General features: G+C 38.7%; 1 protein-coding gene across 1 annotated transcript; it reads right to left on the reverse strand.

Moving 5' to 3' along the window:
* Positions 1-15,693: 15,693 nt before the first annotated feature.
* On the reverse strand, positions 15,694-17,005 carry LOC148999526 (protein METHYLENE BLUE SENSITIVITY 1-like). Its single transcript, XM_089140695.1, has 2 exons — positions 16,731-17,005; positions 15,694-16,404 (listed from the first exon to the last, which is right to left on the reverse strand). Exon 2 carries the CDS (start codon positions 16,320-16,322, stop codon positions 16,008-16,010), a length of 315 nt encoding a protein of 104 aa, XP_088996821.1. The 5' UTR covers positions 16,323-16,404; positions 16,731-17,005; the 3' UTR covers positions 15,694-16,007.
* Positions 17,006-18,263: the final 1,258 nt, after the last annotated feature.

The following is an 18,263-nucleotide window of genomic DNA, read 5'->3' on the forward strand; positions in this document are numbered from 1 at the left end:
CAACACCAGTATCGGTCTTGAATGATATTCATGGCCAAATTTTAAGACCTTGGTAGTAACTAATATTGCCACATGCTCGTCTGGTTCATTTCAAAGTGGTGGTATGTCCTTGAAAGTTGTAGGGTAGTGTTAACTTTGTGGGGCAATTTGGTTCCTTTGGCCCTTGGTTACACAAAGCTATCCCCTAGAATGTGTTAACTTTCATCCATGGGACTTGAACCTGAAAGCCGATGATTGAAACACGACGTCCTATACCGAGCAAAAGCAGCTGCCAAGAGCAGGTGTAGAAGATTTTGAACTATTGTAGTAGTCAAATTATGTTGTGTATAAGAAACCCTTGGATAAGGTACATGCCGAAACCACACATCATAATCAATTTAATTTTGTGGCAGTTGGAGTCCATTTCATAGTGTTGGGAAAGGTAAACCGAAAAATTAGGTAAATCCACTAGTTGCAACCTATCCACCCCCCTTTAGGTTGCTTTAACACATGGGATTCCAGGAATTCCCTGCGGTGTGGAGGCACAGAGAGTTGTTTCAGATGATCCAAATCACAAACTTGCAGTTGCCCCAAAAGTCTAGGGAAAGTAAAGCTTGTTGAGTTTAATTTATTTTTCTTGATCATCCAAAAGAAAGTGAACCAACAACCTCCCCCAGGGCTGCAACGTGTATTGTTTATCACCATTCCACCTTTTGTTCCAAAAGTGGTGAGAGTTAGCCCATGTGATCAGCATTGGCACCTATCATCTCCAGCGATTGGCACATAATGGCTGACATGGAGACGAGAGATTTTGTTCAAGGAGAGGAGATGAGAGAGAGCACTGAGAGCAATGGATTTGAAAGATGAGACGATGAACATCAAGCTCCTTTGCTCTTTACCAGAAGGGGAAGGGGGTTGTGGTTGCCAAATGGGGGAGGGGTGGTGAACTGAGTGAACCAAAAAGTTTTCTTGTAATTTTGAAAAAATTAAGTGAGGTTTTATAAAGTACAAACTTATATTTCATTTTACCCATGAGCAAAATGGTCATTTCAAATTCAAAGTTAATAGAAAAGTAGCAGTAGGTATCTTGATATTTTAGAAAAAGTTAATTGTGGACAATTTGATATATTTCCCACTTTAGTGGGCAGTCAAGAATTTAGGCCCAACTTAAGTGGGTGCTATAAAAAAAAGTTTTTTGCATAGCGTCCCTTTAAGTGGGGCCCAAATTCATGACTGCCCTCTTAAGGGCGATATATTCCACGGGGCCCCCTCTGCATAAAGTGAAAAATTCCAAGTTACCCCCTTAACGGTCAAGCACTTTGATAGTTAAGTTGGGGGTTGTAAAATGACCATCATACCCTCGTTAATGCGCAAGGACCAAAATACCCCTCGTTAATTCTATTTTCACCCCCTCCATTTATCTCTATCATAACTGATTGTGATCCTCTAGAGAAGATTTAGGAGAAAATTTTAGCTTTTCCAAATCAAAATTTCCATTTAGTCATGTGTGAGGAGAGTGGGGAGAGACGATGAGAGAATAAATAGGGAAAAATTTATGGATCATGAGTTAGTCTCTAACTAGGAGTTAATTGTTGCCTCCTTAAAATTTGGATTTTAATTATAACCGTTAGATAGAAAATAAGAATGACATGTATATCCTTCATCTTTATCTTTAAAATAGTTTCCAATATTGAAGGGGGGGGGGAATATTGGTATTTCACATGGAGAAAGCAAAAAACAAGGAAAAACTAAAGAAACTATGGAAATTTAAAAAAGGGGGGGGGGTGGAAATGCTTTCATTTATTTAGGGCAATGATCGGGCCACCCAAGGGAGACAAGTTACCCAACAGGTTACAAGGTCCCAATAGCAATCATCAAGTGCACAAGTAACTGTTCAAGAGAGAATAATCCGAAAGTGATCATTTGACACAACAACGCATACTAAGAGGAAGGCTATCTCAAACAACCAATAAGGACAATCTTCACAACATCAAACTACATCACAAGTGCCATGAGGACACTTGGATTTGTATTTAGTTAGTTGTATATAGAGTAATGACATGAATGCATATGAACAAATCTTATATGCATCACAAATGAGTGTTCCATTCAGTCTCTACACATGCTTGGAACAAATACTTGATTATATATAGTCTCATATTTTGTTTGCTGAAAAGGCTGGCATTCCTATTTGTTTCCTATTAGATTATTGTTGACATATTTTTTCTGTTTTGGCTTTTTTGTAAGGGATGCTCACAAATGCAAGGGTACGCAGAATTCAATCCAGTTCAAACCTTCGGAGATGCATGTCTTCCAGTTCATGCAGAAGAACCAACACAACGTGTCTAATGATGATGAAGAGCCAGAAGAACGAAGTAGGCTTATAATGTACAACTTTCAGTCATAGTATGTTTACATCTTAACCATAAGAGGTTTAACTTGGTCATTTACTATCAGTGGCTGTCTTTGGGGCCATCTTTGAACAGCCAAATAATCATATTTTGTGAAACTCAAACTAACTTTGTATTACAAGAAATGAAATCTCTTAAATCTTTACTCTTAACATGAATCTATTATTCACCTATATCCAGTTTTTTCAAATTTGTAGTAGGATTTATATTGAAAGTGGTCACCTTTGCTGCACAATGTGATGTCACCCAATTCAAAAAGTGAAACTCATTACCAATAAACATTTATCTCATTTTATTGTGATAAGTACCAAGAAACATCCATCTCATTCCATAACATTGAGTCAAGTACATCATTTAAGTCATTGTTTACAATGAACCAACTACAACAATACATCCATTACAAATACGCCCTGTTATCTAAAAACCATGATCCAAAAATCCAATCTCAACTACCTATTGGGACCATACATGGCCACATAATATTGCAACAAACATCATAACCAAACCTACACATATATTCTTCTTTAAGGATTGACCATTATTCAGTATGGCTTGGTCATTCTTGATTGAGGTTTGCTCATTCTTCATTAACAATACATCATTCTCTTGTTGCTTGACTCTTCTCTTCAATAGCTTAAATTTATCTTATTCTTCTCCTCCAATCGGTGTGCTAGCTGGCCTAGTTGGATAACACCACTTTAAAAACTCACAACCATGCAGAAAGCTTTCACATGACTAATATAGTTTATCGGGATGCTCAACTAACTCTGAAATTCTCACAGCAACTTTCTTCCCACATTTGCAATTGGTGATCTTAAACTTCATAAGAGTACCCATATGATCATTGATGTTGGGAGTTGACATCCTATACAATGCATGTAACAACAACAATTAGTCTGGGATTGGGTGGTGGTGGTGGTGGTTGTGGGGTGGGGGTTGTTGGGTGTCGGGTGTCAGGTGTTGGGCTGGGGTGCATTGGGGCCTGGTCTGAGGGTTAGGTAGTGGTGACCTCCCAAAGCAAAGGTTCTTCATGGATTAATAAGGCAATGGACTTCACAATCATGTCCATTTTGAGTTATGCTAGACTGGGGTGCATTGGTGCCTAGTGTTGTGGGTTGGGTAGTTGGGTGCATGGGGGGGGGGGGGGCAGGTGCCTATGTTGGGCCTGGTGCTAAGGGTTGGGCACCTAGGCACATGCGGGGTGAGGGGGTGTGTTGGGTTGGGGCCAGGCATGGAGTGGTGTGCTCATGTGCACACAAGGTGCTCACAAAGGCAAATCGTCAAGCACCATGAAGTGCAAGCTTCAAAGCGCAGTTCAGAGGATCCTAGGTAGAAGCTAATGGGTGTGTGGGTGTGATTGGGTGTGCCAAATAAGCATTATCATACCTAATTTTGTAGATGGAAGACCGTATTGGCGACAGTGAGGTGAGTGTCGAAGACCCTGGTGGTGTTTGAAGTTGTAGTTGTAGGGGGAGGGATAGGATGTAGAGGATGCGCTAGGTTGAAGAGGGAGAGTGGGCACCAGGGTTCGCATGGGTAGGAGTTATGATAGAAAGTGGGCATTAGGGTTCATCAGAGGTGGAGGAAAAAGCCTCATTTCGAAGGAGTCGCTTCGGGAAGACGATAGAGGTAAATGGAGGGGGTGAAATCAGAATTAACGAGGGTTATTTTGGTCCTTACACATTAATGGGGGTATAATGATCATTTTACAACCCCAACTTAAATGTCAAAATGCTTGGGGGCATTGTGGAATATATTGCCTTAAGGGGGCAGTCATGAATTTGGGCTCCACTTAAGGGGGCCATGCAAAAAACTCAAAAAAAAAACTCTTTATTTTATCCGAAAATAAAAAGAGAACTCCATTTCATTTTCACCTATCAACCTAACAAAATGTAAGAAAAACCTTTAAAATTTTCATTTTGTGCCCGAATAAAAAATTATTTACTATTGTTTTTAGTAATTTACCTTTATTTTTTTTAGTAAAAGTTATTTTCGTTTGAATCACTTGTTATGGGCTGAAACTCATAGTTAGTCACTTTAAGTGCTCAAAATTATGTATGAATCACGACTTAATGGTTGGAGTTAAAGACCGTTTATACAATTCAAAATTTGAGTTTAATAGGACAAAATTACCCCTTGAACCATGTAATGTTTAAAATAACCCAAGACCAATATACCCCAAGGTATTTAATTGATGCGTCTAAATCTGGCTCAACTGCCTCCCTCCGTTCTACCAACGAAAGTGCATTAGAAGCGGGCCGACTCTATGGTCGAGGAGCCACCTCTAACAATCAAGTCAGTTCTTACACCACTTAAGTATACTCTTAATAACAATAGATCATAAACTTAATAATCAATAGGAATGGAAGATTATTCTCACCTTTGTCGAGGTGTATGCAAGTTTATGTAAGGATTCCTTCCTTCATCCTTACCGTTGGATCCGGGAGATTGGGATTGCCAGATGTCCTAATTCATGGGATTGAGGATTTCCTGGATTCTTTTTTCCCTAACTATTCTTGAGGGTCTCACGATTGTGACTCCTTCCATCGTGGATTTCCTTATGGTGCATGCCACATCCCATAGATACATCCCAAAGATTGAGTTAGTTAGATTGGCCTATCGGACACGTGACGGATCTTGCCGGATCGGATTGAATTATCTTTAATTATCATTAATAAATTTAGTTTGACTATTGTTGTTGTGAAAATATGCTTGGGACTCCTTGGTTCATTCCTGATCCAGGCCTGGTTCCTGAGACCAAAAGGTGAAAGTGGGCCACCTCTGGGGATGGGAAGCCACCACCAATGATTAAGTTAGTTCAGGTAAAAGAACCAGAGACTCCCTTTGAGGATGAGATGGAGAAGAAAATGTTCTTCAGAAGAAAATGCAGGAGAGTAATGGCTGGAGTATTCAAGTCTTACTGATGTTTAGGCATAGTGATAGTTTATATAGCTGGTCTATACCTAAATTGATAGTGGATGCTCCATAGCCCTATGATGCTCGTTTGATGAGATGAAGGATGGAGGTGAATTCTTGGAGAGGCTTGTACAACAAGCTAAGCCATGTGATCTTCATGACAACTGGAGATCACGTTGGTGAATCAAGAGGTCAACATTAGGTTGATTCTGATGTGACACCAGCCCACAAATGGGGGAGACAAAAGAGGTAGATGTAATACTCGAGGCAAATGTTGGAAGAATGAGAAACTTCCTAACCAGCAATGAGTATTTAATGATTCTCAACGCATTCAATGATGAATTAAATGTTGTGATTGAAATCTGGATAAGGATACGTTGAATCTCTTATTTGCGCTACTTTTGCCGGGAAGTTGCATGAGGACAGCTGTGTGTCACTACATGGTCTTCTTAGCAGCTTCTCAGTTAGTATCTCTTTCGAGAAGTGTCAAATCTGAGAAGTACTAGATGAACCATCGTAAACCAGATTTGAACCCTTGGCGGCCGATCGCTTGTAACCACCCACCACACACCCCAACAAAAAAAAGGGTTCAACCCTAAACCCTTCTTCACTCTCTCACAAACTCACGCCCCACATTGCCAGAAAATCCAAAGTGGTGGTTGACGATACTACTACTTGCCTAAACTACTCATTATAGGGAAAGAGAAAGGAGTAAGAGTAGAAGGTGGTGCCTGCAATTCCTACCAATGTTATTGAAGAAACAACAGTACTAGAAGGCGGTTGGGCTCATTTGAAAGAGGGTTTGTAGTTATAGTCTACGGTAGTAGTGGTAGGAGTGTGAGAAACAAAAGCCCAAACAAATTTCTAAATCTATGTTTTTTGTCTCTCACTTGCTGAAATGAAAACCCTAACTACAGTCCAGCTTCTTCTCCTCCTTCATTTAACTTCTTCAATTGGGGAATTGATATGATGGAAGAATCAATCCCTGCCAACGCCGATGAGGCATTCAATGCCTTAGTAAGCGGGCAACGAAGTGTTGAAACTTGTTGAGGAATCTGCACAAACACTTGAACGGTTGTTGTAATCACAATATTTCTTCAGAGCTGAAACGTACCAGAGGTACTTTCTTTAAGGTATTTAGACACCCCCAAATTGTGCAATACGGGTTCTAATTGTGTCTTCACCCCAAGATCAATCAGCCCAAACATTTAATGTTGCACCAGAAAGGTTACTTAAGGTGTAATCAGGTTATGTTCACTGCTTAACAGAATAACAACAGGGAGAGAGAGAGAAAGAAAGAGGAGGAGGAAATTCAGTGTTTAGAATGAACTCGAAAATATGTTTATATAGAGCCGCAAAGGTTGTGGGTGAAAAGGTAAGGTCACATCTCTTTGTGAGGGTACCTATTCAACTCAACTCCCTTTAGAAAGGTACCTATCAACTCCCTAAAGGAAAGTGTCTCTCTAATGACATCTCCACATTCTCACCTAGCAAGTAGGTTTTCGGGGCCCATTACAAAATGGGCCTTCCGGATCAAGGCCTATGACCCAAGTCCCAAGTCATATAGAATTATTAATATTAATTAATACATATCCATATAACCATGGTTGGGTCACAACAAGGTTTAGGCTTGATTCAAGTCGCACAGGGTTCGATCATTAACCCAAAGTAATATTACATAGGTCCTTACTATATATAAACGACATAATCAACTCCTCTCAACCTAATGTGGGAGTAAATAAAAAGAGCAAATTGCACTGACACCCCTAAAATGGAGGTCTTAAAGCACTGACATCCCACTTTATGTTTAGAAAACACAAAGATCCCAAAATTGGATTTTTATTGGATGTATTTGTCAAATTTATCATTAAAAACAGTTAAATCACTGCTTATTTTCAAAAATATCCCTATAATAAACAATGTCGGAAAGGTTTTCAGTGACAAATTGGACAAATATAACCAATGAAAATTCAATTTTGGGGTCTATGTCTTTTTAAACATAAAGTGGGGTGTCAGTGCTTTAAGACCTCTATTTTGGGGGTACCAGTGTAATTTACTCAAATACAAACCAGATGATAAAAGACGCAATTAAAACATTATTTATATAAAAATATAAAATAATATTAATTAAGTTTTTAAACATATTTACAACACGAAGAAGAGAAGAAAGGTATGATTAAGCCTTGGAACTTCTATTCAACTCAAAACTCAGTCTTGAGTTTTTGTCTCTGCCACCTCTTCATCTCCGAGCTCCATTTCTGTAAATGCATGCGGTTGTTGAACAGCTCAAATAACAAAATTTCATTGTTCTCCGAATTTGTTGGTTATTTTAGTGTTTACATCTTGGAAATTTCGGATTAAAGAGACTCAAATTGATCTAACCGGGAAGAAGAAACCTAGCTTTTAATCTTGTTTTCTACACATGATCTCCGACGAAGGAGAGGAGAGAGAGAGGAAGTAAGGAGAAGGAGAAGAGAATAAGGAGAGAGAAGGAGAAGGTGTGCTCAAGTGAGCACTATAGGCTAAGAATCATTGCAAGGAATTATGGAAAGATGGACAAAGTTAAGAACTCTAACAAAAAGTAGGGGAAAAGAACTACTAGCAAGAATTGCTTTCACATGTTGGACTATATGGCTAGCTCGTAATGAGCTACAGTTCAATAGGAAAGGGCCAACAGCAAAGGAGGTGATAATGAAAAGCTCTAAACTATTCTCTGAGTTTTGGGCAACAAAGGGATTTATTAATGACGAACAAAGAGAGGTGGAAAAAGCACAACAGAGCTTGGAAGGTGTGAAAATTCAGATGGATGAAATTCTATTGTGTTGTGACTGCTCACTAGAGGAAGGCAAGGGTGGTGTGGGATTCGTGGTTAGAGACCAAAAAAGTTTGGTTCTTCATGCTGAATCTGAACCAGCTGAATTCGTGGAGGTGAAATGTGGGGAAACCATGGCAATGAGGCAAGCTTTGAGTTGGGCACGGGTCAATAGATACACCAAGATCCTAGTGCATACGAATTATATAGCTTAGTTTCAGCTATTGAAGAAGAAGACCAAGCGCTAGAGTTGGAGTTGCAATCTATTGTCTATGACGTTCATACTTTATTTGCTGAACTTGTGAGTTGTAAGGTTTGTTTTTTGCCAAGAAATGGGAATGTTTTTGCTCATGCTCTATTTGCTGAACTTGTGAGTTGTAAGGTTTGTTTTTTGCCAAGAAATGGGATTGTTTTTGCTCATGCTCTGGCTCGAAAGGCCTTATTCATTACCAGTAGGACTTGTTGGCTGATTTCTACCCTTTGGATCAGGGAGCTTTGTGCTTGGGATCCTCTGTGTTATTCTGGTGCTTAATGAAAGGTGGGTTACCAAAAAAAAAAAAAGGAAGAAATACAGATTAATTTCTCCAAAAGAAAAGAACATAACTACAGATTGGTGTCCTCTTTTCCTTCTTCCTTTGCAACTTATTAATTATTACACTCTTTCTAATGCGCTCCAAAATTCATAGTTGCAGAGGTCGGTTAAGGATAAAGATGAGTTGACCAGTTCAAGTTAAATAAAATATCAACTCTTTTTTGGGTAATCTAAATGAATGAAATATCAACTCATGTAAATCACTTGGTGTTAAATCCAACCCCACTTTGCTTCCTTCAATTTCAAAAGAATGTCAAGGGATTCATCCAAATTATTTCCCAATCAAAACTTCACTTTTTGGGAGTGGCAGAGAGTTTCCACCAACTCTTCAATTCCAAACTTCATCAATTCTCTTCTTCAAGTCCCTGCAAGAAAGAATCAGCTCATGCTCGTTCCTTTTTTTCCCCCCTGAAAGTTTTAGTCTTGATTCTGTCTGCAGCTTTTGATCAAACGTATTAGAAAGGGGGCTTCAAGCAATTTAGGGTTTGGTTCAATTTAGTTGCGCTATCCTATAGAAGACAAGATGCAAAGATGCAAAATTCTCACGAAGATGAATGTTTATAAGCTTATAAAAAAGGCCGGTGCAGTACACACTGGTGTTCATCCAATTTCTAAATCCTAAAGTTGAAGCCTGCATTAAGAATGAAGTGTAGACTATACACAGCATGTCGCTTTAGCTACACTAAATGGGCAACGAAATTAACAACAGAGGTGCATTCATAAACACATAAAATGATACACAACAGAGAATAACAACAAAGGTAACATAGAGTGATGCAGAACAGAGAATTGATGTCGCATTGATGTAGTCTGGAGGTGCGTTCACAGCATTGTAATCAACATATTCTTTTGAAGCTAACGGGAAAATTCTACAGTATAGTAATATCATGCATCTGTTAAATGTTGGGCAAGTTAAAGGAAGTCATATACATAAACTCAGTGTGATGCAGATCCAGCACCAAAGACTACCTTTTATTAGAAGACAACCAAGGCTTGATAACTGTATGGGTTAGGCTCCATTCATCGGGTTCCCCTTGTAATCAGCCAACAGAATGGACCTTGAATATTAGTTCACACGAAAATTCCCATACAGAACTCCAGGTGCATGTTCTCATGTCTTTCAGTTGAACTATGGTTCAATTTAGTTCAGTTTTGTTTGATTAAGGGTCCAAATCAGCTTTGGTAGAAGTGACTGTTCCTTTAAATCAGTAACATAGAGTGATGCAGAACAGAGAATTGATGTCGCATTGATGTAGTCTGGAGGTGCGTTCACAGCATTGTAATCAACATATTCTTTGAAGCTAACGGGAAAATTCTACAGATAGTAATATCATGCATCTGTTAAATGTTGGGCAAGTTAAAGGAAGTCATATACATAAACTCAGTGAGATGCAGATCCAGCACCAAAGACTACCTTTTATTAGAAGACAACCAAGGCTTGATAACTGTATGGGTTAGGCTCCATTCATCGGGTTCCCCTTGTAATCAGCCAACAGAATGGACCTTGAATATTAGTTCACGAGTTAAATACGAAAATTCCCATACTATGATATTTCTCTCAGGTGTTTCTATGTTCTCATGTCTTTCAGTTGAACTATGGTTCAATTTAGTTCAGTTTTGTTTGATTAAGGGTCCAAATCAGCTTTGGTAGAAGTGACTGTTCCTTTAAATCAGTAACTTTCAGGATTTTATGCTTCCACAGATTTGGAAACTTGTTAGAAGATTTTAATCAGGATTTAGTTCGGATTTCTAAAGCTTTCCAAGAACTAACAAATGAATTGGATTGAGTTTTATTTCAGTCTTAAGAGTTCTCTTCCTATTACATTTCATAGTTGCAACCTTCTAATTTCCCAATGTGGACAAATAAAGACAGACAGGACTATTGATAATTTATTGCTGAGTTTTATTTCAATCTTAAGGGTTCTTTTCCTATTATATTTCATAGTTGCAACCTTCTAATTTCCCATTATGGAAGAATAAAGGCAGGCTGAATTATTGATAATTTATTGCTGTTCTGTGAATAACATAATTGCTGTATTATCAACCAGACCTGGTGAATCCTATGCAGCTTGACATGGCTGACATGGCGACATGGCGGGTGATATCTGTTAGAATGGTCAAATGGTTCAACATGTACCATCAAGAATTCTCAATGGGACTGGAGTTGAGTTTAAAGTCCTTTTTGGTTAGAGTTTGGTTTGCTAGTTCCTAAGTTAAGTCAGTATTGGTTTCCTAGTTGGAGTCTGCTGATTATTTCCTTCTATAAATGAAGTAATATTGATCTGAAGTCTTCATGATGTAAACCATTTCTAGGGAGCAGCACAGGGCCTAGAGTTGCTCGACTCGTTTCCCCAACCACTACATCCCCTAATTCCCCTAGGGGTATTTAGGTTATTTTTGCAATTCTTGTCAAGTCTAATTTAGGACATAACTGGGTGAGTCATGCTAAATCTACATTCATTTTTTTAATTTGAGTCCTTATAGTTGCAAGTTATTAAATGGTCCTAATTAGATAAGGATTCCTAGCTTGTGAAGGAGTCCATTGGGGTTGTCCTACTCCTTGCAAGGAATCTATATCTATTCTTAGAATTTAAATTCAGGACTCTCTAGAGTAAATTATGAAGGTTCCTTGTCCGAGTCAAAGTCTTAGGAGTTTTGATTTGAATTACAAGATAGAGTGTACTCTTAGTAAATTATGAAGGTTCCTTGTGTGAGTCAAAGTCATAGGAGTTTTGATTTGAATTACATGTTAGAGTTTACTCTCTAGAGCAAATCATGAAGGTTCTTAATGTGAGTTAAAGTCCTAGGAGTTTTGATTTGAATTCCGAGTTTTTTTTGGTAGGCCATAAATAAGCCTTCAAACCATGTAAACAGTAGATAGATTTAATGGATAAAATTGTGATTGAGCCTAGAGGCAAGCTAGAGAAGTCGTGGGTTATCTAGAGGGGGCCTATGACAACTTCACAAGAGAGTTTTCTGCAGTTTTCTTCAATTCCAGCATTCATTCGTCAAATTACACAAGCCCTAATTCATTCCCATACCAGCGCCCCCCCCCCCCAAAAAAAAAAAATTCCCAGACATTTCCCCCCTTCTCCTTCTCCCACAAGACTCCTCCACCCCTTTAAACCTAGTTTCTAGAATCCCAGCCCTTTCCCAACCCCGCGGCAGCCTTCGGAACCCCGTCCCCCTCTCTCCTTCACCCTTAATAAATCCCCTGGCCTCCATTAACCCTAGATTGTAATCCCAGCCCCTCCCCCTTACTTTTTATTCTTCTTTTCCTCTACTAAGTTCTGCGGCAATTCTGGAAATTCCGGAAACTTAAAATTCAGAAGTGCAGCAACTAGTTTAAACCCTATAGGACCCTATACCTAGACCTAAACTTTCTCCCTCGTAGAATTTAACCATAAAGATAACCCCCTACCTTCGATCTCAACTTCCAGCACCCTTCCAACACCTAAAACCCTAGGAGATTCTGCAAATTCCATCTTTGTCATTACAAACCCAGACCCTAGAATTTTTAAAACCTTAAATCTCTCATCCTTCATCCAAACCTAGAATCCTTTTAGGGTTAGCTTCCATAACACCCAAATGACACTCATCTTAACCTAGCTTGATCCGCCTAGCTTGATCAAAAACTTAGAAAGCCTAATTCCTGTAAAACCCTAAATTTCTTAAACCCTAATCTTCAATTCCAGTTCTCAAATTACAGTTACAGCAAGGTGTAAAGCTTGAAAACACAAACCCTAGACCCCTAAGCCTGGCCGGAACCAATTCTAAACCCAACCTAACCCTAGCACCCATATATTTGTCATAAAACTCTCCAATGAAGATGATTACAGACCTAGAAGATTGCTGATTCTCACAGAAGTGGAACCTAGAGTGAGCTTGGATCTAGGGCATTATTCCAATCAACTATATCCTAGTTCGCATCACTTCATCATAAAATCGTGGGCTCTTTCCATTCTTTCTCTCACCTACATTCTATAATTTACAATATCCAGGAGAGCTTCTATGTGAGTCATATCCAAGTTGTTGAAATCAGGTGAGTCATATGCAGACTTCATTTCCATCTTTCTTCTTCCCCTTCCCTTCAGTTTATTTCTATGGCTTCCTGTTACATATACGCAATTCAACCCTAACCATACATCCACTTCATCCATTAGAAACTCTTCATTCTCAGAAGGAAAGAACCCTCATCTCCCCCATCCAATTCACCTTACAGCCAACAACCCAAAAACATACAACTAGGGATTTCAATGGATTTTAATCCTGAATTCTGGCTTTGCCTTTTATGGAAGTCATCAACTCTAGGCTCCCTTGATTCCCTCCAAATTACAACCTAGTTTCTACCCCTAACCCCCTTTGACCCTAAAGTCCTAATTCCCCTTGACCATATCCTCAAATGTTGGAGTTGTGCAAGTCAACCCAAGCTTCAAACAGTCCTAGATTACATTATATCAGTCCCTCCTTGAAACCCTACACATATTAGACCCTCCTCACATTACAAACAATCACAACCAGGTGTGGACAAGTTCATCCTTGGTATCAGATCTTGGGAATATTTGGCCCTTGTTTGACTTGCCAATACACGGCTACATCAGAATGTCAATACCAGTTACTTGGCTGTGATTCATTCCTGAAACTTAAATTTCCGGTTTCCTTTTACCTTTCATCCCTCAGTTGCCCTTTTCTAGTTTTGCACTTCCCATCATGTCCCACATCTCATCTCAATTTTTTTTTATTATCTTTTGGTTGAATCTATGTAGCCAACCCCATTAAGTTGGGGTAGAAGGCTGCTTGTTTGTTTGTTATTAGAAAGATCCATTTAGCTGGGTTAGGGAAAAGTTATTATGTCAAAGCATCATATTTTTAACAAATCAGTGTTCTGTTGTATTCAGGCAGGATCCATAGATCAAATACTCAATAAATTCCTCCACCAGTCTAGAAACACCTATTACGCAAAACGGCCTCTCTAGACAGAAGACAGAAGTCCAAAGACATGGAAGAAATTGGAAACACTGGCATTAAAATATAAGACTGGATATGAGATGCAATGTAACTAAGGGAGAAAACTGCTAAAGAAAATACAACTTCTCAAGCACTGAATGAATATAAACTGTTCTCATAAATAAGTTTAATCGAACACACAACATATACTGCAAGCACTGAACGAAAAAATAAACAAAATAAAAAGAACATAAAAATAAAAATTGATAGGCACATCAAGGGAATGTACATGAAGCCTACCAAGGTTTCAAGATTAATTATAATAAAGCAAAGACAGAGTGCTGTTACAATTCAATACGAAATAAAAAATGCAGAACCAAGAGTGCAAAATAATGCTTGCAAGAAACTAGAATTCTCACAATTTTAAAGGGTATTCATATCCACAACCACACTGATACATAGAGATTAGATGCCTACCCAGAATTCAGAACATCAAGATAGCTACATATTACACGTCTGAAAACATATTTGCACGCTCTAGCTTTTAAGTCTTTGCAGCTTTCACAGAACATCAATAAATCCTCCTCCTGAGCTCATATTAGTCTCAACAGAAAAATTGCCGAGGGTTTCCCAGAACAACTCCTAGGTTGCTGGATAGAAGGATGGGAAGGAATGCATTGTAATGATTTTTAAAAAAAGAGGGCCCTATATCTTGAAGCTACTGCAAACACCAGGACAAAATTTATTAGAGGTGTCAGCTTCATGGATGGCATGCAAATGGATGAGCTTGGACTTGTCAAAAGGGATCTTTGGGTGCCAATACACATGTTAGACCCTCCTAACATCACAAACAACAAGATGTGGACAAGCATCCTTGAGATAAGATCTTGGGAATATTGGCCCTTATTTGACTTGCCAATACAAGGCTACGTCAGAATGACAATATCACAGCCGATTTGGGAATTTCCCTGATACACGTATAGATGAGTTAAAGACCTTTAAGGTTTCATCCCCATGATCAATGGAGGACCAGGGATGCACCAATATGGAGGAATGATCTGACTCAGGTTGAAGGATTTAAAAAAGCAAGGAGCAGGCCTAAAATGACAATGGGAGTAGTAGTAATGAGGACCTTGTCTCAAGCATAACATCACATAGAGCTGATTAGATGGTTCCCTTTACCATAATATTATATTTCATTGAGAATCTTTGTATAGCAAAGAATAGGATGTAAGATGAATGTGTGAAACAATCAGGAAGGAAGAATAAGAAATAAGCAGATGAAAAGAGATAAGCACAAGCCTAGAGAATGACCTAGGAGAAAGCATGACGAGAATTTGCATGGCCAAGGGCCTGTACCAAGTACAATCTTGAATAGGGCCTATTGGGGGCAACAACTGATGTAGCAGAAGCCATTTAGCTAGCATTCTTGTGACTTACAAGGTAGTTGTTTGTGATTCATTCATCTACTTATATTTCCACTTTTCTTTTATCTTTCCACCCTCATTTGCCATTTTCTATTTTTGCACTTTCTATCCAATTCTACATCTCATTTCTATTCTTCTTATTTTCTTTTGTTTCAATCTATGTAGCCAAACCCCATTAAGTTGGGTAGATGGCTGTTTGCTTGTTTTCTTGTTTGCTTTTACAAAGATCCATAGAGCCAACCCATTTAGCTGGGTTAAGGAAAAGCCATTGTTTCAAAGCATCATATAAGACCAGACAACAGATACAATGTACACATAGGGAGACAACTGCTCAAAAAGAAAAGAATACAACTTCTCAAGCACTGAATGAATATAACCTGTTCTCATAAATAAGTTTTATCGAACACACAACATATACTGCAAGTGCAAACGGAAAAAAATAAACAACATAACAAGAACATAAAAATCTAAACTCACAGGCACGTCAAGGGAATGAACATGAAGCCTACAAAGGTTTTAAGATCAGTTATATTGAAGCACAGATAGAGAGCTGTTACAATTTAATATGAAAATTTAAAAAAATGCAGAAAGAAGAGCGCAAAAGGATGCTTGCAAGAAACTAGAATTCTCATAATTTTAAAGGGTATTCACATCCACAACCACACTGATATATAGAGATTAGAAGCCTACCCAGAGTTCACAACATCAAGATAACTACTTAATACATATGCATGAAAACATATTTGTACTCTTTAGCTTCTAAGTCTTTGCAGCTTATGCAGAACATCAATAAATCCTCCTCCTGACCTTATATTAGTCTCAACAGAAAAGTTGCCGAGGGTTCTACCATTCCCAGAACAACTCCTAGGTTACTAGAAGGGCAGGAAGGAAGACATTATAATGATTTTTTGAAAAAGAGGGCTCTACTTCTTGTGGCTTCCACGGATCCCAGGACGACCCTTAGAGGTTTCGGCTTCGTGGACGACATGCAAGTTGTTGAGCTTGGCCTCTTCAAAAGGGATCTTCGGGTGCTTAGCATCGTGATGTATCTGCATAGATTTGAGATCAGGAGCAGTAGTCTTACAATGTGGACATTCGAATTTGGCGTGGCCACCCTTCGTCAGCCCACAGCGGTCTACCTGCCCGGCCTTTCCGCCGCCTCTGTTGGTCGTGGCCGCATCAACCTTCGCAGCTAACTCTTTAGCCGTGTGCTTCTTGGGCTTTGCCTTTCCAGTCATGGTCGCTGCTCTCTCTCTTTCCCCTACTCACACACAGTGATTAACTTCCTTTATCCTTACTCTCGATGGATGCTCTGAAAGCCTGATCCAAGAACAAGATTCTCAAATCAAAAAGGTCAGCGGATGCAATATAGTAAGTGTTACGCAGAAAAAGGGGTAAAAGAAAGCAAGAATAGAACTCGACAGAGAAAACAGTTCCAAATAATCAAAACCCTAGCTCACCCATCGATCATCGATCAAAAACAAAAGAAAAGGAAAAATCAATACGGATCTTGGTTAGTTCAATAAATTACCCTAGAATACAGATTCCAAAATCGTTCGCACGAGAAAACAAAAAGAAGATCAGCGATTCTTTAAATCCTCACCGTTTCGATCAAGAATTAAAGGGAGGAGATCAGAAACACTTACGTTTCCAGGGACCTTAGAAACAGAGGCTGTAACGCAGCAAAATCCAAACTCAAGAAAACCACGACCTAGTTGCTCCTCCTCTTTGTGCTGCCGGTGTTCAATAGCTGACACAACCGCAGCCAAATATATTTTCATTAATGTATATATACGCCCATATATGACATACCTCTTCCAAGGCGATTCTCCAGAATTGCCCTATCTGTGTTTTTTATTTTTGTTTGTTTATAATATAATATAATAATTTAGTAAAGGAAAAGAGATTGCCCTATCCGTTCACTCCGCAGCCCGGACTTCCTTTGAACAATAATGATGCGAGTCCGGCGTGTAACGGGAGGTTGAAGAGCGATGTTCGAAATCGACCACGTGGAATATATATGAAGCAATCAAAACCATTGAATGATAGGAGAAAGGGTATTGGATTTTAGGGTTTTAAATTTTTTAACAATGACTCATACCCAAAAAAAAAAAAAAAAAACTTTTGAACAAGACATTTAATCATTATCATAATCTCATTAATTTTTTTATAATAAAAGAGAAAATATATTACCTAGATAATTACATCGACTGGGAGGACTGTTGATACGAAATCCTGCTTGTCCTTCCTTGTTAAGTATCTGCAAAACACATGTTCGACCTTGGGTGGTCGAGTTACGTCAGAAGCAAGTCAATACCAATGACCTTGGTGGATATGTATATCATACCCATTATGTTTTTCAGGTTCTGTGGTTGTCACAACCAGTATTCTAAGGGTTTATTGGGCTCGACCCATCTCTTAGTTTTTGTTTGGTGCTTTTGTCTGTATTTTCTTTTAAGTTTATGAATGAAATGTTGAACTTTTGACAAAAAAAAAAGAGTAATTAATCACATCAGATATGAATACTTACTAGACAATGCCTGGTTGATGTTCTTATATAGCTTTAGATATTAGAGTTAGACTCCGAATTTAACTCTAAGAAGAGTTACCTTCCTAATTTATCCTTCTAAGTAGTTGACAGGTGGTATAAGCTTACTCTGACTAGGTTCCTTGACGCAGTGGTTGACCCTACCATAGAAAGTCTAGTCGAACCATGTTACACAGAACGATTGGTCGGACCGTTCAGTCACAGGTTTAGATCAGAATATGTAGAATGACCATTTATATCATTAACAAGGACTATTAGTGATACTATTCTTGATAGCCAAATGCGCTAGATTAGTAAATTTGTTTAGGAGTGCGAGGGAATTTAAAATTACAAAACAAAGCTCCTTGAGAGTTTAGCAAAATATTAGCCAAGACCGGTGAATGCACCAAGGGCCAAGTTTTTCAAGGTGTGGGTAAACTAAGCACTTGCTTTGAGTTGCACTAGAATTCTTTGATGATGATATTGTTTGCTCTTGCTTGTTGCAATCCCTCACCTATTGCACACAGTTGTGCTTCCATTTTGTTACCTCACTCCACCTACCCAGCTTTAGAATAGCATATATTCCCATTTCTTATGATCTACAAAGTCCAGCTTGCATTGCTCAAAAGTTCATTAAAAACCCTAGCACATA

Source organism: Hakea prostrata, chromosome 11 (assembly GCF_041222555.1).
Source record: "Hakea prostrata isolate BN-2017 chromosome 11, UWA_Hpros_2, whole genome shotgun sequence".
Taxonomy (NCBI): domain Eukaryota; kingdom Viridiplantae; phylum Streptophyta; class Magnoliopsida; order Proteales; family Proteaceae; genus Hakea; species Hakea prostrata.